The 23,618-nt window shown below is 46.6% G+C and overlaps 1 protein-coding gene across 6 annotated transcripts in view; it reads right to left on the bottom strand.

Moving 5' to 3' along the window:
* Positions 1-22,841, bottom strand: part of tox2 (TOX high mobility group box family member 2) — a 217,163-nt gene extending 194,322 nt beyond the window's left edge. For 3 of the 6 annotated variants that reach the window (XM_072556123.1, XM_072556127.1, XM_072556128.1), the window contains exon 1: positions 22,682-22,841. In XM_072556123.1, coding sequence (XP_072412224.1) covers positions 22,682-22,789 — 108 coding nt within the window. In that variant the 5' untranslated portion in view covers positions 22,790-22,841. Of the gene's footprint in view, positions 1-20,299; positions 20,324-21,544; positions 21,840-22,681 lie in introns of those variants that run through there. The other 3 variants (XM_072556125.1, XM_072556126.1, XM_072556124.1) reach the window with 3 other exon arrangements.
* Between the last annotated feature and the right edge of the window lie 777 nt (positions 22,842-23,618).

The following is a 23,618-nucleotide window of genomic DNA, read 5'->3' as shown; positions in this document are numbered from 1 at the left end:
TACCATTTTATTGCCCAATGAGAAGGTAATTCATTATTAATATAATTAATTATATGACATCCCGGAGTCTGCTGACAAAACATGCTAAACCCATTGAGTGAAATAATCTGTGAGAGTGGGATGAAAGTAATTTGCTCAGGTATTTACAGCAAAGAACGAAAGCCGGTGGTAAGTAAAGCAAGGCCTGAGATTCGAACAAGCTTCTTCAGAAAACACCCAGGGAGAGAACGGGGAGGGTGTCAGAAGGATATTGACAATCAACAAGGATTACGAATGGCTGCAGAAAGTTAATTTGTTGCTAACATTTCGTGCAACTGACCCATTCATTCAGTGACTTAATACCAACACCCCGGTAAAGACCAACACACACCCCCGGGGACCCCTGTAAATACCAACACCCACCTCCCCCCTCCCCGGTCCCCTGTAAAGACCAACACCCACTCCCCCTGTGGACACCTCTAAAGACCAACACCCACTCCCCCCTGGGACCCCTGTAAATATCAACACACTCCCCCCTGGACCCCTGTAAATACCAACACACTCCACCCGGACCCCTGTAAATACCAACACACTGCCCCCGGACCCCTGTAAATACCAACACACTCCCCCCCGGACCCCTGTAAATACCAACACACTCCCCCCCGGACCCCTGTAAGTACCAACACACTCCCCCCTGTACCCCTGTAAATACCAACACACTCCCCCCGGACCCCTGTAAGTACCAACACACTCCCCCCCGGACCCCTGTAAATACCAACACACTCCCCCCCGGACCCCTGTAAATACCAACACACTCCCCCCCGGACCCCTGTAAATACCAACACACTCCCCCCCGGACCCCTGTAAATACCAACACACTCCCCCCCGGACCCCTGTAAGTACCAACACACTCCCCCCTGTACCCCTGTAAATACCAACACACTCCCCCCGGACCCCTGTAAATACCAATACACTCCCCCCCGGACCCCTGTAAATACCAACACACTCCCCCCCGGACCCCTGTAAATACCAACACACTCCCCCCCGGACCCCTGTAAATACCAACACACTCCCCCCGGACCCCTGTAAATACCAATACACTCCCCCCCCGGACCCCTGTAAATACCAATACACTCCCCCCCCGGACCCCTGTAAATATCAACACACTCCCCCCCGGACCCCTGTAAATACAAACACACTCCCCCCCCGACCCCTGTAAATATCAACACACTCCCCCCGGACCCCTGTAAATACCAACACACTCCCCCCAGACCCCTGTAAATACCAACACCCACCCCCAAGACTCCTGTAAATACCAACACACTCCCCCCAGACCCCTGTAAATACCAACACACTCCCCCCAGACCCCTGTAAATAACAACACACTCACCCCGGACCCCTGTAAATAACAACACACTCCCCCCAGACCCCTGTAAATACCAACACACCCCCCCAGACCCCTGTAAATACGAACACCCTCCCCCCCGGACCCCTGTAAATACCAACACACTCCCCCCAGACCCCTGTAAATAACAACACACTCCCCCCAGACCCCTGTAAATAACAACACCCTCCCCCCTGGATCCCTGTAAATACGAACACCCTCCCCCCCCGGACCCCTGTAAATACCAACACACTCCCCCCTGGACCCCTGTAAATACCAACACACTACCCCCCCAGACCCCTGTAAATAACAACACACTCCCCCCGGACCCTGTAAATAACAACACACTCCCCCCTGGATCCCTGTAAATACGAACACCCTCCCCCCCCGGACCCCTGTAAATACCAACACACTCCCCCCTGGACCCCTGTAAATACCAACACACTACCCCCCCAGACCCCTGTAAATAACAACACACTCCCCCCGGACCCTGTAAATAACAACACACTCCCCCCTGGACCACTGAAAATACCAACACACTACCCCCCCAGACCCCTGTAAATACCAACACACTCCCCCCTGGACCCCTGTAAACACCAACACACTCCCCCCGGACCCCTGTAAGTACCAACTCACTCCCTCCTGGACCCCTGTAAATACCAACACACTCCCCCCGGACCCCTGTAAATACCAACACACTCCCCCCTGGACCCCTGTAAATAACAACACACTCCCCCCTGGACCACTGAAAATACCAACACACTACTCCCCCAGACCCCTGTAAATACCAACACACTCCCCCCTGGACCCCTGTAAATACCAACACACTCCCCCCGGACCCCTGTAAATACCAACACACTCCCCCCTGGACCCCTGTAAATACCAACACACTCCCCCCTGGACCACTGAAAATACCAACACACTACCCCCCCAGACCCCTGTAAATACCAACACACTCCCCCCTGGACCCCTGTAAATACCAACACACTCCCCCCGGACCCCTGTAAGTACCAACTCACTCCCTCCTGGACCCCTGTAAATACCAACACACTCCCCCCGGACCCCTGTAAATACCAACACACTCCCCCCTGGACCCCTGTAAATACCAACACACTCCCCCCAGACCCCTGTAAATACCAACACACTACCCCCCCAGGCCCCTGTAAATAACAACACACTCCCCCCTGGACCCCTGTAAATACCAACACACTACCCCCCCAGACCCCTGTAAATAACAACACACTCCCCCCAGACCCCTGTAAATACCAACACACACCCCCAGACCCCTGTAAATACCAACACACTCCCCCCAGACCCCTGTAAATACCAACACACTCCACCTGGACCCCTGTAAATACCAACACACTCCTCCCTGGACCCCTGTAAATACCAACACACTCCCCCCTGGACCCCTGTAAGTACCAACACACTCCCTCCTGGACCCCTGTAAATACCAACACACTCCCCCCAGACCCCTGTAAATACCAACACACTCCCCCTGGAACACAGTAAATACCAACACACTCCCCCAGACCCCTGTAAATACCAACACACCCCCCCCCAGACCCCTGTAAATACCAACACACTCCCCCCAGACCCCTGTAAATACCAACACACTCCCTCCAGACCCCTGTAAATACCAACACACTCCCCCTGGAACACAGTAAATACCAACACACTCCACCTGGACCCCTGCAAATACCAACACACTCCCCCCAGACCCCTGTAAATACCAACACACTCCCCCCAGACCCCTGTAAATACCAACACACTACCCCCCCAGACCCCTGTAAATAACAACACACTCCCCCCGGACCCCTGTAAATAACAACACACTCCCTCCTGGACCCCTGTAAATACCAACACACCCCCCCCAGACCCCTGCAAATACCAACACACTCCCCCCAGACCCCTGTAAATACCAACACACTCCCCCCAGACCCCTGTAAATACCAACACACTCCCCTCCCCCCCCGGATCCCTGTAAGTACCAACACACTCCCCCCGGACCCCTGCAAATACCAACACACTCTCCCCCGGATCCCTGAAAATACTGATACTCTCCTGCCTCCCTGAGATGAAGGGCTTTTCCCCGAAACATCGACTCTCCTGCTCCCCAGATGCTGCCGGACTCTGACTCTCCAGCATCTGCCATCCTCACTTTCTCCGTAATGTAGTCACTGTCCTTTGCAAAAGCAGAAAGTGCAACAATTGGTTTGATTGATAAGGGCTGCAGCAATGTGGAACCAGGCAGACAATGTAAATTATTATAGGCTCTTTAAATTCCAGCAGGGGTTGGATAGGCCCAATGGCCTGTCCCCATGTTGTTATTTCCCTGCAGTAGTTTCACTTCAAAAGGAAAGTGGTAATCAGAACATTATGGGACCTCAAAAAGCTCCACTGTTTGTATACATCTGTTTCTTTCAGGCCTACCAATAATAAAGCATCAATCTGGCCAATACAACAATCTTTGTTATTTTTCATTTGGATTTCTCATCTCGTACCTCTCCGTACAGATCACCCTCACAATCAAACCTCACATATATCACCTTTACCTGTGTTTCATTTTTTTTCAATCAACAGACCACCATGTTGTACAACCTCAATGGAATGATAAATGGGCTCAGCTGATCTGAGGAATGTTTGCACAGATTTTAACTCTGCTGTGATCCCAGCTGATGGCAATACCGAAAAGTCAGATCCCAGAATGAAATCACACTTGATACATCAGGTCATTAAGCTGGACTACGTTTATACCCTCTCAAAACCTGAAGACTTCACAGAATCAAACTATTCCTGCCAACGTGACTGGTGCTCCTAAACTTACAATATAGTTCTTCATTCTGAAATTAAGAAACCATACTTCCGCACTGAAGTCAAACCCTGAAGTAATGACCTTAGTTCTGTTGTAAACTCAGCAGTATAAATACACTATCCATTAACATTTTTGATGTTCTAGCAAGCACTTATCTTCTTGGAAATGATGTATTTAGGTCACTGTTCTAAATGATGTTCTCACTTTTAAAAACAAAGTTATCTTCACACAACTGAAACTGCTGACCTGCCTCTACTGTAAAATGCAAATCTCAGATGATAATCCACATCTACATGTTTACCACAACAGGTCCTTCACAGGTAGCTCCATGAACTTTGTGAGGCCAGGGTGAGGTGAGACAGCATGTCGGTGCTGTGTCCCCCGACCCCATGATCCTGTCGACAATGATGGTCCTCATCACATCCCTTACTCCACTCCCACTTGTAGCCAAGAGCAGGATCTCCAAGTGACAGCTCTGGATTGTCACCCCATTGTATCCTGTATCTTACCTCTTCCCTATGCCTGACTGGCATCTCCATGTCCACACAATGCCAGGGTAAAGCCTGGAACATTCCAGCTCTGTCTATCACTAGCCCAGCATGCAACATCTTCTTCACTCCAAGAAAAACAAACATACCCTGATATTGCAAACAAACTAAACCTCACTCTGTCTAAATTTTAGACAGAGATCAACTGGCTCATACACATGCTCACACACACACTCCCCCTCTCTCTCTCTCTCTCTCTCTCTCTCCCCCCCTCTCTGTTGACAACAATGGTTTACATCAGGTCCCTAACCCCACGTACAATTGTAGCTAAGAGCAGGACCTCTGAGTGGGATATGCTGTTAGTGCAGGAGGGTGATGTTGAAATAAAAGATTGGCCATGATCCTTTACAATGGCCGAGCAGGCATGAGGGGCTGAATGGCCTATTCCTCATTTGTACGTTATTGTGTTCTTAAATAATTGTAATTATTCTATCCACTGCCTGAAGTTGTGTTGTTGATACAAGAAATAGATTTCTGCTTCACCCAATGACACAAAATGTTCATTTCAGGAGATTCCAGATGAGTGTACTCCAGGATTATCATCAAGGAGCATTGGCAAGATTTCTGAGAAGTTATTATCTTCTTTAATAATTGCATGTTTTTTTGTGAATGAAGCTTTTGTACCAGAGAAGGCAGTGCCTCCTGATGAGTAAAGAACTAAAAAGAAAATGTTAGAATTAATTTCTCTCTGACAATTCCACACAGGGTAAGAGGCAAAATGGAAAGTAAAACAGAGAGTCTGCGAGTCACCTGGTCACACATTTCAGATGCTTACTAGCTGTCTAATGCTGATTTGGAGGAATTTGTATACCAGTTTCCAAATCTATTTCATTCTCACAAAAGACCTAAACCAGGAAATGTTAATGTGCCAATTGCCTCTACGCTGCTGAGTATTTCCAGTGAGCTCTTGTTTAATATCTGTTTATCTGGATTTAAACATTCAGTGGTGGATAATAAACTGCATCTTGAGCCAATTTTCTAGGATTGAAACAAGTTGCAAAACCCAATTTACGAGGGCAGGCATGGCAACCTTCATGGTGATGGATCAACGTTGCTGCTCTCTGTAACACATACATGCACATGTACACACACTCAGAAAGACACAGACACACACGCATGTACACACACGCATGTACACACACGCATGTACACACACGCATATACACACACGCATATACACACACGCATATACACACACAGACACACTCACTCACACACACACACTCACAGACACCTTGTCTCTCTCTCTCTCTCACACACACACACACACTTGCACAGAGACATACACACACGCGCGCACGCATGCACACACACCAACACATTCACACATACACACACACACACACACACAGAAACCCTCACACACACACCCACAGACACACACATACATTTACACACACACTCACAGACACATTCTCTCTCTCACACACATGCGCACGTGCGCACACACACACTCACACTCAAACACACACACCCACACTCACAGACACACACACACAAACGCACAGACACACACACACTCACACACACACACTCACAGACACCTTGTCTCTCTCTCTCTCACACACACACACACTTGCACAGAGACATACACACACGCGCGCACGTGTGCACACACACCAACACATTCACACATACACACACACACACACAGAAACCCTCACACACACCCACAGACACACACATACATTTACACACACACTCACAGACACATTCTCTCTCTCACACACATGCGCACGTGCGCACACACACACTCACACTCAAACAAACACACCCACACTCACAGACACACACACACAAACACACAGACACACACCCACACTCACAGACACACACACACTCACACACACACACTCACAGATACATTCTATCTCTCTCACACACACACGCGCGCGTGCACGCACACACACACACACATGCACACAAACACACGTCCACATGCACACACACACTCACGCCCCCAACTTAATCACTATTAATCATCGTTAAGGATACAGGGTGTGCCAGTTAGGATTGAGGTGAGGAGACATTTCAACCCCCACAGAATGGGGAGCCTGTGCAATTCTCTGCCACAGGAAGCAGTTGAGGCTGCAATATTAAATTGTTTTCAAGAAGGGATTAGATCCACTTCTCAGGGTGAAAGAGATCAAAGGGGATGGGGGAGACAGCAGGAACAGGGGACTGGGTTGCAGGATCAGCAATGATCATATTGAATGGGAGCAGACTCAAAGGGCCGAATGGCCTATTCCTGCTCCTAGTTTCTCTCTTTCTTGTGATGTAGCAAATAGGGATGTGGATGTGTTCCACATTTGAGAAACTAAGTGAATAAATTGACTGGAAGTGTAACCAGCCTCGGTCATCCTGACAGAAAGATGGTCTGACTGTGCTTCAACCCAGGAGGATGTCGTCACACAACTCTGCACCACGTGTAGGGGTGGGAGGTATAGGACAGATGTTAGGGGTAGATTCTTTACTCAGCGAGTCATGAGTTCATGGAATGCCCTGCCAGTAGCAGTGGTGGACTCTCCCTCTTTATGGGCATTTAAACGGGCATTGGACAGGCATATGGAGGATAGTGGGCTAGTGTAGGTTAGATGGGCTTGGATCGGCGCAACAGAGGGCCAAAGGGCCTGTACTGCGCTGTATTCTTCTATGTTCTATGTTCTATGTTCTATGTTCACCCCCAGGTTGACCCCCAGGTTGACCCATCTCCATGCAGCATGCAGCAACCAGAAACAAGAAAGAGGACCCTCTCCAGAATGCAATGAGTATTTGCAAAATTGTCATTCAAGCTCAATTGCTAATTCCCAATTCTCCCAGCCATGGACAGTAGTATTCCAGACGTGGGTTTATTCTCTGAGTAACTGCTTCAATATTTCTCACTGCTCAGCAAAAAGTAATTGTCCTTTGGACACCATCTGCAAGCCGCTATCCACTATCCTGATTCCAAATTACATCCCACTCCTCACTCCTCACATTCCCAAGTAGAACTAGCCTGGGATACATTCTCATAAAGAAGGTGCTGATTAAGACATTAAGGCAGATTCTCTCTCCACAGGAGCTGCCAGACCTGCTGGGTTTGTTTTTGTTTCAGATTCCCAGCATCTGCAGTACTTTGTTTTCACATTTCTGTTCCCGTCCTCACTGATCAGAATGATAACATACATTGCTGTCAAGTTCTCATTAACCATTTTAAAAAATTGCTAAGTCTGTACTTGCTCTGAACTAATTCACCACATCCTTTGGCTGATGGTAGCTCGTTTAAATTCACTCTAAAGCTAATTCCATGGCTTCGCTGTCGGGTGAAGTGTGAGAAATGGCTTACCTCAGGTTACTCATCACAGCTTTTCTCCTTTAAACTATTGAGACAATACAACAGGCAACATGTATAAACTGGTAGATCACTGCCGTATAGAATCAGAAGATGCAGAAGTCAAGCCACTACCCCAGAAACCGACCCCGGATGGACTAAGGCAGAGCTGGTCATGACCCTTATCCATCTAACCCCTGAAACCATTCCTTCAGCATCTCCCCAAAGGAAAGACAGGAATCATCACAGACAGTAAAGCAGGATGCTTTATCCCTATGCTTCCTGCTTACCAAACAGTAAGAGCAGTGTCACAAAATCATACAGCACGGAAACAGACTCTTCAGTCCGAGCAGTGCACACTGACCAAATTACCAGACTGAACTAGTCCCCCCTGCCTGCTCCAGGCCCATATCCCTCTAAACCTTTCCTATTTATGTACTTATCCAAATGTCTTTTAAACTTTCCAACTGTACCCCCATCCACCACTTCCTTACACGATTCCACACACGAACCATACTCTGTGTAAAAATGTTACCTTTTTTTAAATTGTTTTCCTCTCACCTTAAAAATATGGCCCTGAGTCTTGAAATCCCCCACCCTAGGGAAAAGACACCTGCCAATCGCCCTATCCATACCCCTCATGATTCTAATAACCTCTACAATCAACCTCCCACACTCCAATGGAAAACATCCCCAGCCAATTCAGCATCTCCTTATGACTCAACCCCTCCATTCCTGGCAACATCCTGGTAAATTTGTTTCTGAACCCTCACCAGCTTTAATAATATCTTTTCTGTAAGCAGGCTGCTTCCCAAACACACAGACCATCAAACTGAATGCAGTGGCGATGAAGCAGGACCATTTTCGATTCAGAGTGGGTGATTTTGTGAATCAGATGTCAATCCTCAGACTTTCACCAAAGTGATCTTTCTAATCGCAATGTTCTCCCCGTCTTCCTGTCTCATCCTGAAGTTTGCTCCATTGGGGCAGCAGTCACATTTTCCAAAAGGTTCATTCGTGGGATGTCAGTGTCACTGGCTGGGCCTGCATTTATTGCCTGTCCCTAACTGCCCCTTGAACTGTGTGATTTGTTGGAGCCACACATAAGGCAGACCAGGGAAGGATGACAGATTTCCCCTACTGGTTTTAACAACAACTGACAATGGTTTCACGGTCACCAGTCAAGAGTATTGAGTACAGGAGGTCATGTTGAGGCTGTACAGGACATTGGTTAGGCCACTTTTGGAATATTGCGTGCAATTCTGGTCTCCTTCCTATCGGAAAGATGTTGTGAAACTTGAAAGGGTTCAGAAAAGATTTACAAGGATGTTCCCAGGGTTAGAGGATTTGAGCTACAGGGAGAGGCTGAACAGGCTGGGGCTGTTTTTCCTGGAGCATTGGAGGCTGAGGGGCGACCTTATCGAGGTTTACAAAATTATGAGGGGCATGGATAGGGTAAATAGACAAAGTCTTTTCCCTGGGGTCGGGGAGTCCAGAACTAGAGGGCATAGGTTTAGGGTGAGAGGGGAAAGATATAAAAGAGACCTAAGGGGCAACTTTTTCACGCAGAGAGTGGTACGTGTATGGAATGAGCTGCCAGAGGAAGTGGTGGAGGCTGGTAAAATTACAACATTTAAAAGGCATTTGGATGGGCATATGAATAGGAAGGGTTGGAGGGATATGGGCCGGATGCAGGCAGGTGGGACTAGATTGGGTTGGGATATCTGGTCGGCATGGACGGGTTGGACTGAAGGATCTGTTTCCGTACTGTACGTCTCTATGACTGTATATTTTAGTTTAGGTTGAATTTAAAGTTTCACTATCTGTCATGGCAGGATTTGAACCCATGTACCAAAACACTGGGATTGGGATGACCAGTGATGTGAAATTACCTTGACAGCAGCAGCTCCCTGACTGACAGCACATGGTCACCCCTCCCTGGTAAGGATGGACAGTGGGTGTGAGGGGAATTGAACCACCTTGAGGACTAGGTTTGTGTATACACATACATACATATATATAGCTCAGGAAGCTGATAGTGTGGCAATGTGGAAATATTAACCCTTTCTTGCAACATTCACACCACAAGGAGCGTGAATGTAACTTGGAGTTATCCTTTCCTTAGCTTGGTGTAACAGACTTATCTGATGGAGAGCATCAAGTAGTTTCTGTGTTTTGTTAAAATTGTTAAAACAGTAAATAAGAAATTTTGGGGAGGCAATGACTGATGCTTACTTCACAACACAGTCAATATTTTGCATCTTCAACACACCTGGTCTGCCCCCGTTGGATGACTAATACCTGCCAGGGCAGATTCTCTGGTGCAGTGAAACAGTGCTGACTAAAGCCTACTGTGTCACTCACACCCACATTTATTACATTCTGGGGTATCTTCAATTTTTATACAACTGACTGTTTTGTTGCTTCCCCCTCAAATTGCCAACAATTCGTTCGTTTTGGGTCACTTTTACAGAGCGAAGGTCTTTCCCAACATAATGTGAAGTCACAGCTCCAGGTGGTTTAACTGAGTACCTCTGGAGGTACAGAACATGGAGGTAACTGTGCAACCCCACACGCATTGCCAACCATGCAACCCTACACGCATTGCCAACCATGCAACCCTACACGCATTGCCAACCATGCAACCCAACACACACCACCAACCATGCAACCCTACACACTCTGCCAACCATGCAACCATACCCACACCGCCAACCATGCAACCCAACACACACTGCCAACCATGCAACCCTACACGCATTGCCAACCATGCAACCCAACACACACCACCAACCATGCAACCCTACACACTCCGCCAACCATGCAACCATACCCACACTGCCAACCATGCAACCCAACACACACTGCCAACCATGCAACCCTACACACACTGCCAACTATGCAACCCAACACACACCGCCAACCACACAACCCTACACATACCGCCAACCATGCAACCCTACACACATCACCAACTGTGCTACCCCACACACACCGCCAACTATGCAACCCTACACACACTGCCAACTGTGGTACCCTACACACAGCGCAAACTATGCAGCCCTACACACACCGCCAACCATGCAACCCTACTCAAATCGCCAACTTTGCAACTCAACACACACTGCCAACCATGCAACCCAACACACACCACCAACCTTGCAACCCAACACACATCGCCAACCATGCAACCCTACACACACCACCAATTGTGCTCTCCAGTGAAGGAGAGAGACATTCCCAAAGTGTACAATACAATCTGACAAAATAATCCACATTTTGTGGAAGTCTGAAAATAGATAATAGGGATGATATCCTTCAGGGGCAAGTGTAACTTTGTCTTTCACTGCTGAGCATTCCTCTCCAATCTGAACCTCTCTGTGTAATCAGAAAGTGCAATCTGTCAGGATAGCCTTTAATTTTCATCCTTTCCCTCAGACAAACCATGGCAGGATAAAATTTTATAGCACCGGCCACTGTCCAACAATTCGTGTTAATGTGTGTGGGAGTGTGTGTGGGAATGTGTGTGGGGGAATGTGTGTGTGTGTGTGTGTGTGGGTGTGTGTGTGGGTGTGTGTGTGGGTGTGTGTGTGGGAGTGTGTGTGGGTGTGTGTGTGTGGGAGTGTGGGTCTGTGAGTATGGCAGTGTGTGTGGGAGTGTGGGTCTGTGAGTGTGGCAGTGTGTGTGGGAGTGTGTGTGGGAGTGTGTGTCTGTGAGTGTGGCAGTGTGTGTGGGAGTGTGTGTGGGAGTGTGTGTGGGAGTGTGTGTGGGAGTGTGTGTCTGTGAGTGTGGCAGTGTGTGTGGGAGTGTGTGGCAGTGTGTGTGGCAGTGTGTGTGGAAGTGTGTGTCTGTGAGTGCGGCAGTGTGTGTGTGAGTCTGTGAGTGCAGCAGTGTGTGTGGAAGTGTGTGTGGAAGTGTGAGTCTGTGAGTCTGTGAGTGTGGGAGTGTGTATCTGTGGGTATGGGAGTGTGTGTGGGAGTGTATGAAGGAGTGTGGGAGTGTGTGTTGAATTGTGTGTGGGAGTGTGTGTCTGTGGATGTGAGAGTCTGTATGTGAGTGTGTGTAGGAGTGTGGGAATGTGTGTCTGCAGGTGTAGGAATGTGCATGGGAGTGTTTGTAAGAGTGTGGGAGTGTGTGTCTGTGGGTATGGGAGTGTGTGTGGGAGTGTATGAAGGAGTGTGGGAGTGTGTGTGTGGGTGTGTGTGTTGGAGTGCGTGTGGAAGTGTGAGTCGGTGAGTGTTGGAGTGTGTGTGGGAGTGTGTGTCTGTGGGTATGGGAGTGTGTGTGGGAGTGTATGAAGGAGTGTGGGAGTGTGGGTGTGTGTGTTGGAGTGTGTGTCTGTGAGTGTAGGAGTATGTGTGGGAGTGTGTGTCTGTGGATGTGAGAGTCTGTATGTGAGTGTATGTAGGAGTGTGGGAGTGTGTGTGTGTTGGAGTGTGTGTGTGGGACAGTAGCTATATGTGGAAGGATGTGTGCGTATATGGGAGAGATACCAAACTACACATTCACACGTGCACACACAAACCCACAGGCACACACTCACATGCATACACAGCATTCTTCCTAATTAATAATCTCCCTCATGTAATATACCAATTTAAAAATGTGATGAATTGTAATGGTTCTTAAAGGGTTAATGTGGGTGGTTTAAATCTGCAATTGTTATCGAGCTCACTGAGCAGTCCTGCAACACTAAACAAAGCTGACAGGTTATTTTGACAATCCTTACAGAGTGAAAGTACAGGTTTGCAGGATACAATTAACTGCAATAAAGATATATTCTTCCCTTCTCTCAGTGCAGTATTGGCATTTAATCCATGTTTACACTCTTGAAATAACTGGATTTATATCCGTATAATGAAGAAACAAAGCTATTACATCGGACCCTGTTATTCATCAAACAGAGACTTGGCATAGCCAGTGTTAGTACACTTTATCTGGAAAACAGCGCTGTTTTGAATTCTATAGATAGGTGCATTTGAATTTGCCTCAAAATAATTGATTAAAGCACGTCTGGAGACCAGCGTACCACAATTGATCAGAGTGCGCGCCAAACCCATCCAGAGAAACAGACACTCTGTGAGCATTAAAGGAAATTATTTTATCATGAGTTCCACGTTCAGAAATTGTACCAGTATTCCTGCATAGCGTGCAGGATTACACACAGTGTGTATATTGACTGTCTACAGATATGGTGCAAATTACCGATAGAAATGACACGCGCGTGTGCGCGTTCACACACTCTCATCCATGTACACACACATACTCACCCATGCACACACTCACACACACACATACTCACCCATGCACACACACACTCACCCATGCACACACTCACCCATGCACACACTCACACACACACTCACCCATGCACACACACATACTCACCCATGCACACACTCACACTCACCCATGCACACTCACACACACACACTCACCCATGCACACACTCACCCATGCACACACTCACACACACTCTCACCCATGCACACACACATACTCACCCATGCACACATACACACTCACTCACCCATGCACACACACACACACTCACCCATGCACACACACACACACACTCACCCGTGCGCACACACATACTCACCCATGCACACACTCTCTCTCTCACACACATAAAGACACCCACAGATGCTCCTGATTACAGACACACACTCAGCAATGAGCGTACACAACACTTGCACACTGACATTTTTGTAGTTAGACACACAACCACCCTATGAAGAGGAAATCCACTGCTGTTCCATTGAGGAACTTTTACAGAATTCATGCTGAAGTATTCAAATCAAACAAAGGTAAGAGAACATGATTTCTGCTGGGTCACAGTCATGCACCCTGGGTTTGAACTCTGTCTGTATCAGACAGGGTTTCTCAGTACAGCATAGAGGCTTTCAAGATTGTGTATTTCACCAACTCAACCTGCTTTGAGCAAATGCAGATCAAAACTTTAAACACTGTGCCATTTTACGAGAACAGCCCAGAATGATGAAAGGACAGGACAGGTTTGATAGAAAAAGACTGTCTCTAAAAGTTGAGAGGTTAAAACAAAGGTGGGGGATAGATATATTTAAACGTCAGAAATTGAGAAGTGAGAATTGGCAAACAAATTCACAGCCCCTACACCCCTTACTACCTGGCTCCTGTTGGTAGTTACCAAGCAGATGAATGTTTCTGGGAGGTATATTGAAGTCATCCTCTATGAAGCAAGATGCAATGGAAAGCGGGTGGATCCGAAAACAACAACAACAGATCTAAAATGTTATAGAGCAGCTTCAACATGAAGTAGCCCCTTAATAACCGTGCAACATGACAGCAGATTGCTGATCCTTTAGTACTGGCAGAATGTACTTCAATTCATTACATTATTAGACATACAAAACTGTCTTTTGGCTAAATAGTGTGTCAAAAGCAAGACAGTGTTTTCAAATGTCGTACAACTAAACCTTTCTGTTCTTTAGTGAATCACAGATTGCACTTCAAGTGAACTCTGGATAGAATGGTTTGAGATGTCCTGGTTTGAAAAGATGTTGTATACTGCAATACTGTTTATATGGAGAATATGTTTCTTTTTGTACCTGTTTCTGTTATTACAATCTGCTGAATAACAACCCCATTCTCCCACCACCACTCACCTGCACCAACTCCTTGGTGCTAAGTACCTTTGTTCAAAAATTCTCATCCTTGAGTTTATGGCATCACATTTCCTGTCCCTGTGACCTCCTCCAGCTCTGCAACATTTCAGGATCTCTGCATTCCTACTAGTCTAACCCTCTATGCATCTGATCATTGGTTACCGTCCCTTCAACTATCTAGACGCTGACCTCAGTACCCTAACTTCCTCCTGCTATCCTAACCCTTTCTCCACCTCTGGAAACCTAGCTGGTTTGTGACTTTTGCATTTTTGTCACAGAGAGTCACATTCTGTCTGGACTCTAATCATGACAGAGTGATGTTGCAGCTGTAATGAGCCCTGTCCACACTCCGCTGGGAGGAAACAGGTTCCGCTTCGAGGGTTAGTTACTGAGGCTAAGTTGCATAAACTTATCCAATAATACACTGAGGTCAAGAGATTGAGAGGAGATCTGACAAAGGTGTTTGAAAATATTAAAATAAGTAAAAATGATAACCCTTTGTGGGCAATTCAATTAGTCATCTTGCACTTAAATAACATCTTTAACATAGTTAGATGTCTGGAATCAAATTAAGGGTTAGGCCACTTGTGAGGAAAGTCAGTAAGCACTCTTTCACATAAACTTCAATTAATCTCTTCCCCCGACTATTGTGGATGAGAGAGGTTAATTGGGATTTTCCAAAATGCTGGGTAAGATTTGAAGGATTTGGAGGAAAGGCAGGAGGTACCGACCAGCCACTGAATGGTGTCACTGACTCGATGGGCTGAATAGATTCCTCCGATCACAGGAGAGAAACCAGTAGCTGCTTCAGGAAAGGCAGGTCTCCCAGCGAGCTCACTGTTTGTGAACGAGGTGTAAACCATTTCAGAATCATCAACATTTCTCACCATCCTCCTGACAGTGACTGGTTCTGGATGTAGTGACTGCCATATGAGAAAATATGGCCATCAATTGTGCAAAAACCACAGAATGGGAGTGAAAGATCACAACCTTATCTCAGTGATACTGGCCCTGGGTGGAATGTTAGCAGGGGCTGCTTTATAAAGTGAAATAGTCATTCTCTTCTCTCGACAGACAAGAATGAAACATATGCAGGTTTAAACGTACAGAAGATTCCAATACATCTATGAATAAAAATATATCAATAAAATATGTCAAAAAGTGCATTGATTGCTATTGCTGAGTGTGACATTCACTGAGATATCATTAAACACACAAAAGGATGTCAGACACAGGTCGGGGGATGGGGAGGAACCTGGTTCACTCAGCTTTTGCAGTTCTGGGAATATTTCTGTTCTGATCTCACAGGTGTAGTTTCCCAGGGCTGAGATCCTAATTTCTGATTTCATTTCTTGGATCAGTTTGAGATGAGTTTATTAAAACAGTACAAACCTTCATCAAACCTTCTTCGTTGCATTATCCTCACTCTGATGTGCCCAAGCTTCATAACACATTGGATCCAGTCTGTGTTCAGTTTGTTTGCTGAAGGCATACCACCAGACACTAAGGGCTGCCGTTTACCCACTCTCTGCGTCTAGTAAGACAGGGCCTCATACAGAGCCAGCTGCTAAAGAGAATCTCCTGAACCAGCCTGTAAAGGCCGGACACTAGCTGTCGTCATCCAAAATCAAATTTGTTTTTGAGTCATAAACATGGGCTGATAACTGCCCCTTGAATAATTACAACTTTCTAAAACAAAAAAATGTATAAAACATTCACATCAAAACACACAGACACAAAAATGTGCAATTAAACTCATCATATATACGCACATGTCATATGCATGCACTGCACGCACATAAACCTTACAATAATGCACATGCCATTCACGCGCCCCATACATACACCATACACACATGCACTATGCTCACATACCACAAAGCGTGTACACATTGCATATACACGCCAGCAACATGCACACACATATGCACTCACCCACACACATGCATACACACACTCACACTCAAACACACGCTCATACATTTGCACACATATATACATATACACGGGCACATACAAAATACACTTCTTTGGATGTGGTAATCTGTCTATTTTAAAGAGTTGCTTTATACAGTTGAACTGTTTCACCAACAGGGGTGTGCTGTACTTCTGTAGCTGTGGAGCCTGTTCTGTTAAAGTACAAAGAATACTCTACACCAACACAAATGCATCATTGACAACATTTCTTGAACAAAAAGTAAATCTTGCACCAAGTAGCAGTTGGGAGACTGGCTCTCTGCAGTGGGCTGTGGGCAGCACAGTGATCTCCAACTATTTAAGACTGTCCCAGAGTCCCCATGAATTAACAAGTCACCTCTCAGGTAGACTTAGGCAGGAGAAGAAGCACTTCCTTTCCTTTCTCCTGTATACGTTAATTGATCAGTTATAAAACTGTTGGAAATGGGGAAAAATAACTGACAGTCAAGAGTCATCTAACCTGATCTGTGCAACTGACAATCCAATTTGCGGAAGTGGCCATTTTGTTACACTTGATGCATTGGACATACTCACACACTCAACAACTCCTGTCAGTGCAACACCTTCCCAAGTTCCAGAATATACACAGATTAAAACACACACAGAGATACTGATGGAGCAGCACACACACAGACCAAGTTCCCAACTTTTCCCAGATTCTCCTGCTTCCTACGTTGGCTGCACCTTTTCCTACTCGGTGGCCTTTCCCCCGCCTTTTGTCTTGTGCACTTTCTGATCTCGAATCTCCCTCACTCTCTGACCATCCCCCTAGTCTTCTCTTCTACTTGCTCCTCCTTGAATGCAGATTTGAAATTGCAGCTAATTGCACTCGGTGCTCCACTGCTCAAAGGCTCTGGCTGTTAGAGGCTTTTGGTTTTCCCATTTTTGTAATGATTTTGAAAAACAATAGATACTTTATAAATATGTTGAGCATCTTCATTACAATTACAATATAAAACCCATCACTTTTCACCTCTCTGCAGTTCTGAAGAAGGGTCACTTGATTCAAAACATTAACTCTATTTCTCTCTCCACAGATGCTGCCAGACCTGTTGAATTTCTCCAGCAATTTCTGTTTTTGTTAATTGTTAGGACATTTGTGTTACTCCACTCAGCTGTTCCATTGCAACTCCCATCTGCTTCTTACAATAATACAATAAAGTAACTTGTAAATTTAAGTTTGAACTACTGCTTAGCAAAGGAAGTGGTAGTCTGTTTGAGTGGCAGTGTCTGCTCAAGTAGCAAGGCATTACAGACAGCAACTTCTGCAGGCTCCCAGCTAATAACCAAAAACAAAACACACACATTACACATGAAACAAATGATGTGAAGGCTTCCTGTATCTTGGATGAGCTTGGCCATTACCTGAGCCCTGTGGCAGTCTGCAGATAGTCCAGACAACATTGTGTACTGCATTCAGAGGTCATTGAGGAGGACACAAAACACTTTCAGAAACATTCTTCACACGTACACCCAGAAAGATCATTGCATCTGCTGACATAGTGTACAATCCTCTGGCTGAGTTTATTTTACAAATCTGCATTCCGCATACTCTGCTCTGCAACGAAACTGTGCATCTGCAAATTACCTGTGTTCACTTGTACAGACGTGTCTACACACAGATATCTTCATATTGATGTCCAAACATTGCTTTCTGCACTTTGATATCTTCACACTGATATCTGTATGCTGCTATGTGTACACTGCCATTCTCACACTGATTCCCACACACTAATATCTGCACACTAATACGCACACTGTTGCCTGCATTTATTATTAAATATGAAATATGTACTTTCGTATTGGCATCCAAATGCACTCCTGTGTTTGTAATTATGTATACACTGATGTACTTAAACAGATTACACACGTCTTATCACAGTTCCATGTTATTTTGGCCCCTGTTTACAGTATGTATGGGGTGTATCTGGTACAAGCAGTCCTTCATTGCTCAGAATGCAGATTTGAAATTGCAACTAATTGCACTCGGTGCTCCACTGCTCAAAGGCTCTGGCTGTTAGAGGCTTTTGGTTTTCCCATTTTTGTAATGATTTTGAAAAACAACAGATACTTTATAAATATGTTGAGCATCTTAATTACAATTGAATTTTAAAACTGATTATCACATTTACTGTGGCTTGTTCCCTTCAACAGATCATTTTGGTTGGTGAGATCACATCTGGCACCTATTGTCTCCAGTTGCTGCTTAAGGTTCAAGTTCATAAACAATACACAGTTATCACTCCTCAAGTCAACAGGACTCAGATTTAGAAAGCTGGCCAATGTGGTAATATAGGATTTGTTCACTGCTCTGCATGTCTTTTAATTATATTCTGACTGCTACTGATAAAACACTTTGTCTCAGATCATGAAAGTCCATAAAACCATAAGAGGTCGGAGCAGAATTAGGTCATTCGGCCCATCAGGATGCACTACCATGCAATCTTGGCTGATATGTTTCTTGTCTCCATTCTCCTGCTTTCCCACTGTAACCTTTGACCCCCCCCCCCCCCCCCCCCTTATTAACCAAGACCCTATCGATCTCTGTTTTAAACACACTCAATGACTTATCCTGCACAGCCCTCTGCGGCAATGAGTCCCACAGAGACCCCACCCTCTGGCTGAAGAAATTCCTCCTCATCCCCATTCTGAAGGGTCGTCCCTTCACTCTGAGGCTGTGCCCTTGGGTCCTAGTCTCTCCTACTGGTGGAAACATCTTCTCCATGTCCCCTCTGTCCAGGCCCCTCAGTATTCTGTAAGTTTCAATCAAATACCCCCCCCCCCCATCCTTCTAATCCCCATCGAGTACAGATCCAGAGTCCTCAACCACCCCTTAAATGACTGGCCCTTAATCCTCGGGATCATTCTTGTAAAACTCCTCTGGATCCCCTCCAACGCCTGCACGTCCTTCCTTAGTTACGAGGTTGAAAACTACTCACAATATTCCAAAAGTGTTCTGACCAGAACCTTACACAGCCTCAGCAGTACATCCCTGCTCTTCTATTGTAGACCTCTTGAAATGAATGTGAACATTGCATCTGCCGACTGAACTGAAATATAAGGTGTGCATGAATCTTAACCAATTCTGCGGCTACAAGAGCAGGTCAGAGGCTGGGAATACTGCAGTGAGTCACTTACCTCCTGACTCCCCAAAACCTGTCCACGATCTACAAGGCACAAGTCAGGAGTGTGATGGAATACTCCCCCCTTGCCTGGATGGGTGCAGCCCCAACAACACTCAAGAAGCTCAACACCATCTAGGTCAAAGTAGCCCACCGGATTGGCACCACATCCACAAGCATCCACTCCCTCCACCCCTGACGCTCAGTTGCAGCAGTGTGTACCATCTTCAAGATACACTGCAGAAACTCAAAGATCCTCAGACAGCACCTTCCAAAACCCCAACCACTTCCATCTAGAAGGACAAGGGCAGCAGATACATGGGAACACCACCCCCTGCAAATTCCCCTCCAAACCACTCACCTTCCTGACTTGGAAATTCCATTGTGGGTCAACCTACAGTTGTTGTTGAAGACACATCCCCACCACCTTACTGAGGACGATGAGGAACAGACAATAAATATTGGCCTGACCAACAATGTCAATATCCCATTAAGGAATAAAATGACCTCCTGTTACCTGTACCATTCTCCTTCCCTCACATGAGTGACTGATCCAACATGCTGCCGTGGGGAAACGGGACAATGGCATTGTTTGTAGTTGTAGCTCTTGGTGTCAGTGAAGGTGTGGGCTCTGTGCAGGATCTCAGTGTAATACCAGGCCATGGGGGACTGTTGTTACAACCACAGCTGGCCTAGAATCCCCACATAGAGAGCAACAGTGAGCTTATCACACTCCCAGGACAACTCTTCTCTCTCTCTCTCTCTCTCTCTCTATCTCACACACACACACACATATACAGAGGGACAGTCAGCGTAGCTCTCACACGTACACACACACGCGTGCACACACACACACACAGGAGAAGTCAGTATATCACACACAGGGGCAGAGGGACAGTGAGTGTGTCTCACACGCACACAGGGACAGTGAGTGTGTCTTACACACACACACACACACACACAGGGACAGGGGGACAGTGAGTGTGTCTAACACGCACACAGGGACAGTGAGTGTGTCTCTCACACACACAGGGACAGTGAGTGTGTCTTACACACACAGGGACAGGAGGACAGTGAGTGTGTCTCACACACACAGGGACAGTGAGTGTCTTACACACACACACGGGGTCAGGGGGACAGTGAGTGTGTCTCACACACACTCAGGGGCAGAGGGAGTGTAGGCTGCTGTGAGAATACAGCTGTAGAAGTTGAACGCTTGCTTACTCTCAGCCCAGTCTGCCCCATCCCCGTTTTACAGTGGTGGCAGGTTTGAACCTGTGTGCCTGACGGTCTCTGGTTTTACTGCGCAGCCCCGGGTCTCAGGCCCTTCTCCCTCTCCAATTCTTGTCCTCCCCACAAAGTTTGTTTTTCTTGGAATTACTTTTTAACAATTAATTAAAACAAAAACAATATTTCCAGTAGCCAACTGGTTCCAAAACCTTGTCAGGACGATGCAGTGGAATTGAACACGGAGTTAAATCCCGTTTATGAATGAATATTGTAAATCTTTCTCTCTCTCGCCACTATGGTCCTGTTTCATCCCTCGTGGGCTTCTCCCTGAGAACAAAGCTGCTTACACACTCGCTCTGTCTCGATCAATTCGCCCAGAAATTGATGCTGCAGAGAAATATTAATACTTTAAAAAGATTCCCCCGAATTTACTCCTTATCGATTTGGGTTTTTCTTGCTCAGAGACCAGATCTTGTTACAAACCTGCAGCCTGCTGCCGCCCAGAGAGAGAGAGATTCTGTTAAACACTGACCTGATCACAGTTCACAGCAGCTGAAGATGGGAATGGACTGGCAGATTCAGACAGATTCCCCGGGGGATTACTGCTGGCCTCTGTGTCAAACACAAACTCCGGGATTTGCCAGCAGCGCCGGTCCGAGCGGGGGATTGAAGGGGATGGCAGGAAGGAGCAGCAGAATCCGCTTTCTAAGTTACACAGAAGTCACTGGGGGTAGAGAGAGCTCCGAGCCGCTACTGTGTCATTCAGAGAGAAGGAGGAGGGTCCCAGCTAACAGCCCGGGGACATGACTGCTCCCATCCAGACTAATTCATCATCAGAACTGACCACATCGAACATCCTCACACTGCCATACACACACATACATGCACACACTCACTCTCACACACACACATATACACTCACTCTCACACACATATACACTCACTCTCACACACACACACATACACTCACTCTCACACACATATACACTCACTCTCACACACATATACTCATACTCTCTCTCACACACACAGACACATACGCACATATACACACACTCGCACACACATTCTCGCACACACTGACACATATACACACACACATACTCACACACACTGACACACTCACACATACATACACATACTCACACATATTCTCTCACCCACACATACTCACACACACAGACACTCACCAAAACATATACACACTCACTATTCTCTCTCACACACATATACACGTGTGAGAGATATACAAACACTCTCACATTCACATACAAACACATAACAAACTTATATGTTCACACCCATACATACTTCACCACACAGACACACAAATACACACTCAACACCTCACACTCAGATACACACACAGCAGTCCCGTACGAAACATACACAGGGAACACATTCCATTTGTGTATTCACACACCCATATACACCCGAGCAGGGATGTATACACACACACTCACGCACACACACTTAGACACACTATTACACACACTGTCACACACACAGCCTGGGGTATACACTAATGCAGAGGCACAAACGGCCAGCCCCTGCACACACGGTGTAGTTTCTCGGGATGAGTTCCGAACCGTTCTGAAAAAGCCCAGCTCCCGGTAAACCCGGTGCAACAGCTGGCAGCAGGAAAAGCCCCGGAGTTTGAGGAGGTTACCTTATTGCAGTAATAATGTTCCAGGCAGGATGCCGATGTTAGGCAGGCTGGTTCAGCGGCCAGAGTACCCACTGGCGCTGGAGCTGTCGGGTAAAATCTCACATTCATCTCACTGAGTGGATCACCAAGCGCATGGAAGCAGATGTTGTTTTAATGACTATTCTCTCCCTCTTGCTCTCCCGTCTCTCTCTCTCTCTCTGCCTCTTATTGTCGGATGGAACAAAAAAAAGAGAATGGGGTAAGATTCAATTCATCCTTGCCTCACATCCGTTTTGTGGTCTGCGATAGTTCAGCCTTCATAGAGTCGCCGATGCACAGACTTTGAACAGTCTTGTCAGAAGCAACTCAGCAAAGTCGTGCAGAAAACTCTCAAGCTGCAGAGAGGCCCAGCTAGCACATTACCACAGCTCAGTGTTGAGGGTTGCTTCCCCCATTTCTGGGCTGCTGTGTCTGTTTTCTTTGTCTCTCTCAGTCTGTCTCTCCCCCACACTCCCTTGTCCCTCCGCTGCCTTTACTCAACATGCCTGGGAATATTTACCCATGCATTGAAGCGAAGGCGATGTGCAGTTTCCCTCTCCACATTCAAAACCAAGCGACCTCTGCTGATAGTACAAGGGACATGGATGAGTGGGGGAGGGGGCGAAATCGCCTGTTAGACTGCTCTGAAGGTGAGAGAAACGGATTCAATTGCTGACCGTCCCCCACCCCCCACCAGCCAAGGGCCACAAACACATGGGGGGAGAGTTTCTAGTCCGCCGGTAACAGGGCACATCCCTCAGGTTCACCTCCTGGACTGGCATTTCCAAACCCAGTTACAAGACTCAACCAGGAACAGAGAGAGAGAGAGACAGAGACACTCCCTCTTTAACAGGGGTCCCTGTCAGAGACCGAGACAGAGTTGAGTGTTTCTTGGTTCAAAGTACTGGGACAATGTCAA

This window comes from Chiloscyllium punctatum, chromosome 37, assembly GCF_047496795.1.
Source record: "Chiloscyllium punctatum isolate Juve2018m chromosome 37, sChiPun1.3, whole genome shotgun sequence".
In the NCBI taxonomy this organism is placed as follows: Eukaryota; Metazoa; Chordata; class Chondrichthyes; order Orectolobiformes; family Hemiscylliidae; genus Chiloscyllium; species Chiloscyllium punctatum.
Note: the sequence above shows the minus strand (reverse complement) of the source record. Positions and strands in the feature narration are given on the sequence as shown.